Genomic DNA, 10,792 nt, shown 5'->3' on the forward strand with positions numbered 1-10,792 from the left:
ACTGCCTCTGTCGCCCGCAGCTCGTTGGTCTCACAGGTTCCTTAACGGCACAGCCCCGAGCTGACGGTGCAGCAGGGATGCTCAGGTAAGTCCCAGCTGTGAAACCTTTTTTAGCGGCGGTTCCACAGCGAGGGAAACCCTGGGGACAGGACCCGTCAAATGAGAAATCACCTGCAGGGCCCTTTGGATTATCTCAGGGATATGGAAAGAGCTTGATGAGAATAGAAAGCAACCTTCTCTTCTCCAGCCACCGGCCCCAGCTGGTGTCTTGCTGTCAGCCCGTGCCGGGTACCCAGCCTCTCCTCCTGAGGGCACCTACCGCTGCGCGTTGTCAGCTCACTTCCAAACCTCATCATCCCTTGTTCTTGGACAAATTTTTCCAGCATAGGATTGATTTTATAAATCAATGACACCAAACAAATTTTCATAATAATGGTGAAAAGTTGTTGATTTAAAGATGCAAACTCAGAGATGAACGAAACCAGTGGGTCCATTTCTAATCAAGGTCTGAACTCGACAAGAGGATTTCCAAATCCTAAAGCCCAAAGATGTCAAAAATGTTGTATTGTACGAACACAAAAAGTCATTCACAGCAGGAGATTACACTCTTACGTAAACCTGGCTTTGGGCACCAGGGTTGAGACGAGTTCAGCTCCGGTCAGAAAATGCCCTGGTGCTGCTCGGGCCATCCTCCTGCCTCCCTCTGTAAAACGCTCCCCTCTCGCTCCTGCTAGCTTTCCGTCTGACTGATAATTACTGATGTAAGTGCTAATCTCATCCCATCCCTTTTATGCTCCTTTAAAGAGTTCCTGCTGCTGTGGCCAGGAGCTGCTTCTGCAAAAGGGGGTCGTGCTGTGGGTGGGGAAGGGAAAGCACCCCCGATCTGCCTGGGCGCTGGGGGGTCCCGCGGGGTGTCAGCAGGCAGCAGCGTCCCGTCGCCCGGCTGCCTCGGCGTTGAGCACCCGCCGCCTCGGTTCACCTCTCGTCACAAAACGTCACTTTGGCGTGCGCTTTTGGTTTTCATCTTCTGGCTCTGTCCCCGAGGGCCGAGCCCTTGAGATGCATTTCACTTGGCAGCAGCTGCAGATGCTCGGCATCTGGCAGGACGTGGCCGGGCTGAGGCTGTGGCAGAGGAGCGTGGCCTTGCGCCGTGTGCGGGGCATGTGCGCTCCCAACCAGGCGGTTTGCTCCCTGACAAGGACAAAATGCCTTCATTGTCCGGCCAGCGGCATGGCGAGGTTTATCGGCACACAAACCCGGTGGGGAATGTTAAGCGGGTTAGGTGGCAGCAGCGCTGTGGAAGGTGGTCACCCTCCGGGGATTAGAGGTCAGAACAATCGTCGTCCCTGTGACCAGGCGGGGGCACAAAGAGCCATTGTGCCGCGAGTACAAAATCTCTGCTTATTACCACGGGGCTGACATGCTGAAAGGCCCGCTCTCCTTGCCAGCACAAAAGCTTCCTTGCTTCAGATTGTTTGTCTATGTAAATTAAAATGGTGCATTTAATTATGCAACGGGACGAGCCTCAGCAACAAGCGAGGTGCTGATTGGATCACCCCGTGGCCAGAGCCCGCCGGCGAGCCCGCGGCACATCTGATGGTGCGAGCGCGGAGCCCGCTCTGCTGCAGCGCCCGCGGGAGAGGAGACGCGCGTTGACCGTCTGAGCAGGGGAACAAAATCCCCGGGGGAAAGGGGCGAGGGGTAGCGCTCCCCACCCCGGGGTGCAGGAGCGGGGCCCCCGGAGGTGCACGGCCCCGGTCGCTGGGCACGGCCCGGCCCTAAGCATGACAGAAGAAGTGCCAGCGGCATCCGGCATGCCCGAGTGCAACGGGAGCGTACCCCCGGAGAAGGGCCCGCTCCAGGTCATTGGTGTCATCGACGAAATAGCGAAATCCGTCGGGACGGTTCCTTTTGCGAATGCAGAAATGAGCCCTGACGCTTCACCTGCAAAAGAAAATCAGGAGGAAAATAGAAATTCGTTGGCAGAGGACATAGTATGTGGGGATTTTGATGGAGAGAAGCAATACAAAGGTAAAGTACAAGGCTGCCTTTCTTTAAGTGTTTGGAAAGAAAAGCTCTGTTTTATGTATAGCCTTATGAATAACGGGAGGTACTATGTGTTTAGTCAAAATTCCTAACCTATGCTGGTTGTAACAATGGCTCAGTAATTCAGAGTTTAGGGACAAATTTAAGCTAGCAGTTACACAGGATGCAATGAAAAGTATGTGACTAAAGAAACCAGCAATTTTTTGATCTGCTCTGAAAATCTGCTGCCAATCTGCAACCGTTAAAACCTAATTATTGTCACTAACTGCTCCATTAGTCCATTTCTTGTGCTTTGTATTTCCTAAAGAAAAGCAAGAGGAAAGCGATGGGACGCTACAGCAGGGATCGGCTGATATCCAGGACACGGGGACCGATGGCCAGGAATCGGAGGAAGGTAATGGAAAATGCTGTGTGACGTGAGGTTTTCCCGAAGCATAGCAATGAGTAGCCTTCAAAGACAATGACATACAGGTGGTTATTTTTTTTTTTTTAATGCGGTCAGATGTTTATATTCTGGAGAGCAGTGACTCATTTCTCATCAGTAGAGTTGCTGCACCTTAGAGAACACAGCTGGTATCTCTCTTCCTAAGGTTTGCGCGTATCTCCATTACCACGGGCTATCGAAGCACCTTGGGGTCTTCGACCAGGAGATCTTCAACAGCCCTGTGAGGCGGGGAGATGCTTTATCTTCTGCTCTATGCAGGGGAGCTCAGAGGATAACCTCGGGAGGCTGTCAGTCAAAAATGTGCAGCCTCAAACCCCAAACTCTTTTCCTGCCTGATTCACCCCTGGTGCCCAAGTATCTAGCAGAAAACTGTCTGCTCCCCTAAACGTCTGCTCCTGGGTCTCTACTCATTCCTAGGTGAAAATGGTAAAAATCAGTTGGAGCCAAGGCTGGACCTCGCACCTGCCTCCTGCGGTGAGAAGGGCTGCAGGGGGGTGCTCGCTGCCCATCCCCGGCAGCAAGTTAAAATGTATTGAATATATATACCCCTAGTTGAACATATTTAATTATACTATGCAAAATGCAGCCCCTCCTCCAAAAAGGAGGAGTATTTTATCGAGTACTGTTAAAGGAGAAAAGCTATGTCTCTCTATGGGTGGGCTTTCAGCATTGCTGCCCTTCCGTGTTTCCCACTCCGAGGCTCTTGCCCAGCTCGTCGGTTTTGGCAACCACAGGACCAGGGTCCGCGGGGCTGTGGGCTGCTAACGACTCCCCTGCGGCTCTGCCCCAGCTCCCTGGCACCCGGCCGTGCCGGATCCCTCTTGTCATTTGCACATCCACCTGGCCGCAATAAGTTGGTATTTTCTATATGTCAGCTGCGAGATAAATATGAAACCCCTCCTCAGAGAAGAGCAGATTAACAACCCAGAGTAGCTGTCGCGGTGCTGGCAAAGCCAGCATCATTGAATGTAGCTCTAAAAGATGTATGGGCCATGCCTTGTAAACAGAAACTTTTCTTTGATTACGAAAAGGAAAAAATATATGAACATTTGTCATGGGCAAAATAATATTTCATAGCAGCTGCAAAGGTTTTGAGGAGGTGAATCGTGATGGAGGCTTTCCCACTTAGAGCTGACATCCATATTCCAGCTGTGTTGCTTTATAAGTGCACAATAAAAGCTATTAAACGATCTTGCACAGCCCCCCCGCACTCCCCCCCACCCCAGCCACAAGCACTTTATCTCTAAATAGCAGGCAGCTTTTTAGTACCTAACCAATTTAGTCTAATTAATACTCAGGACCCCACAGGCAAAATGTTGAATAGACCATTTGTTGGGACACTAAAGCATCATTTACCGCAGAGGCGTGCCGAACAGGACAAACGGGAGATAGCCATCTCAGCCTGGTCGGCCACCTCCGAGGCGGGGACGCGTCCCAGGAGGGCGGTGCCGGGGTCCCGCTGGTGGCCGGCACGGCTGGGCGCTGCGGGCAGAACGGCTCCCTCCCGCCCCGTCCCTTCCCTTCTGGCCCGCAGGGCGGGCAGAGCCGAGCCGCGGGGAGACGGGACCCTCTGGTCCCATGGTGGGGTCTGCCCCGCGCGGAGGGGGCAGCAACTCCCGAAGGGGCGGTTTGGATGCCTGAGCCCAGCACCCGCCCGAGGCGATGACCAGAGGGCTTGGGAAAGGCTCCGGCAGGGCCCCGCAGCGCGGCGTGCGCCGGCCGTGGGTCCGCGCGGGCGGGGCAGCGCTGGTGCCTGCGGGGGGGCAGCGCTGGTGCCTGCGGGGAGCCCTGGGGCGCGGGGGGTGCTGTGCTGCCCCGCCCCCGCGAGGCTCGGCCGCTGGCGTCTGCATCGCCTCTCCTTTAAAAGGAGGGCAGCGGGGAGGGCTCCGGGCGCAGGGTGGTACCGGAGAGGCGGGCGTTAGGAAACGCAAGGGCAGGTGGCCTTAAGCAGCGAGTTTGGGAATGTGCGAGGCCCTCGTAGAGCACGTGCAGGCATCCGCGGTGGTGGGGGCTCGGCCTGGAGACGTGGGCGCTCCTCACCGCAGTCTCGAGGATGGTGCTTTGGTGGCAGGGGCTGGTGCGTCACCAAGAGCCATGCTCCATCCAGAGCACGTACGACAGGGGCACGAAGGCGGTGCTGAGCCCCTCCTCACCCGCACTCCCTCTGTGTTGCTGCAGGGCCGGGCAGCGAGGGGACGCCTGCGGGCAGCGGGGAGCCAGAGCTGGGGACGGCGGCCAGCCCCGGCGGGGAGGCGGCGGAGACCCTTGCAGCCAGCGCCGACGGGAGAGGGAATGCAGCCGAGGAGGAGGAGGAGGAGGAGGAGGAAGAGGAGGAGGAGGAGGAGGATACTGAAGAGGATGAAGTTCAGGTGATCGAAATCAAGGAGAACAGCGAGGCATCCCGTCTAAAGCAGCAAGACAGGGGCAAGGAGGCATCTCCCCCAACCAGCCCCGGCTGCAACTCCCAGGTGGAGAAACCGGAGGAGCAGCCCAGCCTGGGGAAAAAAAATGATATCTCCAGACACAGCTATTCCAGATACAACACAATCTCCTACCGGAGGATTAGAAAAGGAAACACCAAACAGCGAATCGATGAATTTGAATCCATGATGCACTTATAAACTGAGGTGGAGAATTGCTTAACGAGCCGAGCGTTCACTCTGGTTTTGTTTTTCTTTTTTGTTTCCCCCAAGACATGTCTCTTCACACAATGTGAGGTTACTGCTTTTTTCCTTTTTGTATATGATTTCATAATTCACTGTGAAAATTTAACATCTTCGCTTTGACAGCGGGCAGAGACATCCATAGTGCAGGAAAATAAATAATCAGTTTGCTAAATATAATACCATTTGATTTAAAGTTTATCCTCTTATTTTCTATCTGACTTTTGTAATCATATTCAAACAATAGGATGTCTTGAACTGGCTGGGGCTTCTCTAGCTGCCGACACACACGTGACCCATGCCGTCAGCCGTGCTGGTAATGAGTTGGCAGTGCAGCAGCCCCAGCAGCACTGGCCAGGGCAGCGTGAATAATAAAAGAGACGACTGTTTGCAACCGCAGCGCGCACTGTTTTGCTGTCCATCTGTGCTGGCGTCTCACGGTGTACTGCTAGTGACTGTCCATTTCCACCTTGTGCTGGTGGGATGGAGGGATATTTGCATTCGTGGGTAGGTGCTGATGTGCAGGAATTAAAAAAGATGGGAAGGCATCAAGGCCCCTGTTTCCCCACTGCCATCCCTAACACCTCCCATGGGGAGCTGGATTCCTTATGGAGCACTGTAGTCAGCACCAGATAGGATCGGTACCATCCGCTGGCCCCTGCCCGCTGGGGTGAGAGGTGTCAGCGTGGATGTCTTTAGACTCGACGTCACCTGCCTGCCGCAGCCTGCCCCGCGGGTACTGCCGGGCTCATGCAGCGCTGCCTTCCAGCCCGCCTGTTCTGGGCGGTAGCGTGAAACCACGGGTGCAGCCAGCCCAAACCGCTGCCGACGTCAAAGCAGCTCCTCTTCCCCACCGCCTTCCCCCCCTCCCACCCCACCGCTGGAGACCCCCGCCCGGGCAGCGCCGAGGGTGGTGGCCGGCCGCGGTGCCCGACCCTGCCCGCCCGGGCAGAGGAGCCCTCGGGGAGGTGGTACCGGTGGCTGGTGCCGTCCACCGCGGCACAGCTGGGGTCTGGGCTGGCCGGGAGGGCAGCGGCTTACACGCTGTGCGTGCGGTGCATGGCATGTGCCTGGGCGGGCTGCGGCGTTCACCTGGCAAAACCGGCCGCTACCAGAAACCTGTATTTTCTGAATGCCACCAGTTTAGACCGTCTTATGTCTTCTCGATTTTCACGCTAGGGTTAGATGCAAAATTTTAAAGATTTTTTTGTCAGAGCCAGGCAAGTTTTATGCATAATTTGTTTTTTTGTCATCTGAACATAATCTTTCTCCATTTTTAAAAACCTTTGTGTAACTACAGTATCATTGATGCAGTCTTTTTTTAACTATTTTACAGACAGATTTCTCTTGCGTTGGGACTAAGCTTTGCAGATGTCATCCCAGAAAGCATCTGGGAAAGTTGAGAGCAGCTGACAAAGGGAGAGGAGGCAAGAACGAAGTTAGACTCTGACTTGAGCTGCAGCGGCCTCCTTCAGCCGTAAGTGCTTTTTTAAGGATTAGTTTTACATCTCCAGCAGACTCAGTATCGTTTTGACTTTTCTTGTTCTACATAAAGGCAATTATTTATTGGCAACGTGAAAATAATAAATGGCAGTTCTGTATTGTACAAACCAGACACAGCCCTCATTGTGCTATTCAGACTTGTTTATTCGCTCTTTGGTTTGTGGAAGTTCAGAGGTTTGCTTGTATGAATTTATACTGCGGGTTTGTTTGCCTGCTGACAGCTGCCCCCCGTCGCTCCTCTCGCAGCGGTTCCTGTAAGAGCAGCACATTTCTCTTAAAGATGTGGCCATTGCCTGGGCTTTCGGCGACTTGCTGAGGTTGTGGGCGGCAAAGCGCTGCTCCAAGCTGGCCAGCCTCAGCTTCGGCATCTGCACGCCCGCCGCGGTGGGGCTGGTGACCACCGCCTCCTCGCCACGCCATCCGGCCCGATTTGCACTTCAGAATGTCAATAACAAATTTGTTTTACTGCAATTAAAAAAAATGCAATAGGGAAGAAAACAACAAAACCCCAAAGCAAAATAAAAATCAGAGCTAGAGTAAGCAACTTTGCGCATTGCTGAGAAGCTGGAGTTTTTAAGGCATTACATTGCGGTAAGGCCAGGGGCTGGCGGGCAGTATCTGCCCGCGCCCATCGGGGTCAACAGGACATGTGGGTGCTCGCGCCCGGCTCTGGAAAAGCTGCTGAGGCTGGACAGGCAGGATGCGAACGCCCGGCTCATGCTGATGACGCAGCTGGCTTTCAGCAGCGTGAGACGCCAGGAAAAGCCGTCCGTACCGCAGCAAAAGGCATGGGCTGCTGCAGCAGGTAGTCTTTGAAGAGGGTGGAGGGATCAGCACTTGGGCTGAGCGAGGGAAAGCCCCAGAACAGCGCAGACACCCGATGGGATGCAAAGCCAGAGTTCAAATACATCCCCATGCTCTCCCGGGGTGAGGAGAGTGGTAGCAGGAGAGGCAGCAGCGTTTCGTGGCCCCACTGTTTGCTGTCACGATTCCCATCTGCTCCGGGGAATCGTCTGGCCGAGCCCCCAGCGCCCAGGCGTGAGGATCAACCCTTTTGCTGGCCAGCCGGACACCCTCCTGCTCTCTCACATGCCAGGCGGGCTGGCCGGGGCCCGTGCTGGCTTTAGCAAAAGGCAGATTTTTTTTCTCCTTTTATACGTCTGTCTGTAACAGTTTTTAACATTTGGCTTATACGCTAGGTGACAGTTAAAATATGGTTTCCAGACTTTTTGGGCAAGTGCGGGGATGAGCTGCTTGGTGTACTGCCTGTGGGCTCCGGCTCCAGTTAAGTGTCTCGCCGAGACTTGCAAGAAACGTGGACTAGTTTTTTACCTTCCTTGGAAAGCAGTGTTTGATCAGCTGAGAACTGCAACTCCCTCTCTTGCTTTCCTTGGTAGCTGGAAAAATAAAATTAGAAGTCCTGGGATGCTCTAGGGGCCCCAGGGCCTTTCCTGCAAACACATCACCCCTTGCCTAACCCTCAGGGTGGGTGGGTGCGATATGGAAATCCAGGGGTGTACAGGCAATAAACAGGCAGAAACCGCGGCTTGCACTCGTCCGCTGCGCTGCAGGCAGCTGGCAGGCAGCGCCGCTGGCCGGCTCCGGGGCACGGGCTGGGCTGGGGAGCCACGGCCAGGCGCGGCAGGACAGGGCAGGGTCTGCCCCTGGCCAAAACCGTGCTCAGCGGGCCGGCGAGGCACGTGGAGGAGCCGGGCAGAGAGCTGTCTGCTCGGCGCGCGAGGGGAAAGGACGCCCAAAGGCCTGGAAATTTGCCCCTTGGAGCAGAAGCATTTTCAGGCAGAAAAGCGGGTGAGGGTGCTGATTAGGACGCGCAGCTCTAGGAAGCGGCAGCTACAGACCCGGCCTTAGCCTGAAAATAATTTCTCTCCGTTTCCACAGAGCCAGATGAGGGCCGATGGCAGGTAAGTGAGAGGTGGACCCTTTTGGAGGGTCGTGACGCCTTTCCACCCTCTCCGGACAGTGCGCGTGGTGCTGGCTCACTTTTGGGAGCTTTTCTAGCAGCGCTGTTTGCTGAACTTGAATGTGAATTAAACCACTTTGGCGGAAACGTGCCAGTTGCCACAACATCTGCAGCAGCTGCGGGGCACAGCAGCCAGCTCCGGCTATTGCCATTGCCCGCACTCATAGCGCACTACATGAGCATCCAAAGCACAGCCATAGATCAGGGGAAATCGGTGGTTTAAAGGTTCTTCCCGGGGCGATGTTTTGCGGTTCAGCCTGGCAGTAACTCGGGCAGGAGAGCCCCTAGAAAGGGCCCAAGTCGGTCACACACAGAGTTAACACACAGGGCTCAGAGGAAGAAGCTTCATCTATTATCATTTATTCCCTTTTTTTAAACAAACCAAACGGGGCCTCCAACCGTGGCCACTTCAGTTCAGGGTACGTATTGATGGAAGCACAGCACGACGTGCCCTGCCCCTCCCTGCCACAGCGCAGGAGGCATTTGTTCTCGTTCGGAAAAGCTGTGCCTGTTTCCCGTGGCCGACACGGGGGACAACGGCGGCTCCCATCCCCAGCCCGAGTGGGGGTCCCTCCCACCCATGGTGCCTTCCTCCCTTTCCTTAACGCTCACAAAGCCTGCACGGCCCCCAAACCTCCTCGTGCCCCGAGGGGCGATGCACACCCCGGCGCCGTCGGGGAGACGGCCAGAGGAGGGGGCAGCTGGCCGGGGAGGGGCGAGACGCCTATCGCCGCGTCTCTATCGCCACATCTGCCGAGCGTGCCGGAAAAAATGCTCTCGTTTCTGGCAGACTAGGCTGGCTGGTACAATCTGAACGCTTCTCAATATTGTGTAACAGCAGGGCCACAGCTCACTGCCAGCAGCCCCGAAGGCACGCTCCAGTCTTAGAGCGAACGATACCAGCATGGAAGTGAGCGTTCACACAAACGGGAATCGGAGTGCAAGTGACAAGCCTGGCAATGGGATGTGACCGTGACATGTGACCATTTGGTGCCTACTCAGTGACAAGTGATTGAATGTCAGCAAACAGAATTTGATGAAACTCATGCTCCTGATAAAAGATGACTGCACAAACAACATCTGTGTCATTCTTCTGGTAGTGACTGCGGGCTAGCTGCACTAAAGGAGAGAGAAAATCGGGAAGACAGTTGGAACAGGAGCCAACTGGGAAAATCTGCTGGGCCAGTCAATATTTTGGCAGACGCAGCCTGTCAGACGCTGTCAGCATTGATTTGCCACATGAGAGGTAAGGTTATGCCGGGGCCTTCTGAAAAATCAAATGAGAGGTACGAGGCATTTTGTGAACGCGGGATGGTGGAGGCTCGGCTGTGGCCAACAGCAGCGTGAGAACCGAGTGCGATGCTCAGCCCCGCGTATCCCCGATGGCTTGTGCCGGTGCAAGGCGGCGGGGCAGGAGGAGAAGCACTGCCTTCCTCCAGCGACACCGCAGCTGTACGGGGAGCAGCCTCCCCCAACGGGAGCTTCCTCACAGAAACGGGGGAAGAAATCCTGCCTGGGATGCGCTGGTGATGTATCTTGGATCTCACTGTCTTGTCACAGCTCAATTTAGTCTCCTATCAAATCTGTCCCTTCAAAAACTGGTGACGGCTTTTGGAGATAAAACAGTAAGAAAAAAATCTGCCCATAACGGTAAGTTCAGAGGGACTTTTGGCGTGCAGAGCCTGGCCGTCCCGTGCAGCCCGGGCTGTGCGGCAGCTGGTGCCGGGCAAGGTCTCGTCACGCTGCATTCACCTCTGCAACGGTCCCTGTGAAACGCATGCACCACGCTTGTGTTCTGCAGCCCGTTGGTGTTCTCATCCAGCCTGCGCGCCGGCCCGTAGAAGTTTTGGGTTGCGAGACGTCCTGCCGGAGGTCTCTGCCCTCCCTCCGCCCATGGTGGCGGGACGCTGCGAGGGGGAGATCTACCCGGCCCGCGCTGCCGGCGGATAAAGCTTCCCTTGGGAAAGCCCTGGCAGGAGCAGGGTGAGCCACCCTGCTTGGGGCTGCACCGAGCAACAGCAGGCTCCAGCACAGGCACCAGCAGGACCCAATGCCCCGGCCAGCTGGGGGCCGAGGAAAGTGGCAGTGGTCCCGGGGGAGCCCCCAAAAAGCCATGGGGGGTCTGGGACATGGCTGGGGACGAGGTGCTCCCCA

At 55.6% G+C, this 10,792-nt stretch overlaps 1 protein-coding gene across 2 annotated transcripts; it reads left to right on the forward strand.

Moving 5' to 3' along the window:
• Positions 1 to 1,559: 1,559 nt before the first annotated feature.
• Positions 1,560 to 6,772, forward strand: ERMN (ermin). 2 transcript variants are annotated; one of them, XM_075153912.1, is made up of 4 exons: positions 1,560 to 2,031; positions 2,354 to 2,440; positions 4,670 to 5,118; positions 6,491 to 6,772. In XM_075153912.1, exons 1-3 carry the CDS (start codon positions 1,785 to 1,787, stop codon positions 5,110 to 5,112), a joined length of 777 nt encoding a protein of 258 aa, XP_075010013.1. In that variant the 5' UTR covers positions 1,560 to 1,784; the 3' UTR covers positions 5,113 to 5,118; positions 6,491 to 6,772. The 2 variants fall into 2 exon arrangements, with proteins under 2 accessions (XP_075010013.1, XP_075010012.1); XM_075153911.1 differs by lacking the exon at positions 6,491 to 6,772 and having other exon boundaries at positions 4,670 to 5,546.
• Positions 6,773 to 10,792: the final 4,020 nt, after the last annotated feature.

This window comes from Calonectris borealis, chromosome 6 (assembly GCF_964195595.1).
Source record: "Calonectris borealis chromosome 6, bCalBor7.hap1.2, whole genome shotgun sequence".
Taxonomy (NCBI): domain Eukaryota; kingdom Metazoa; phylum Chordata; class Aves; order Procellariiformes; family Procellariidae; genus Calonectris; species Calonectris borealis.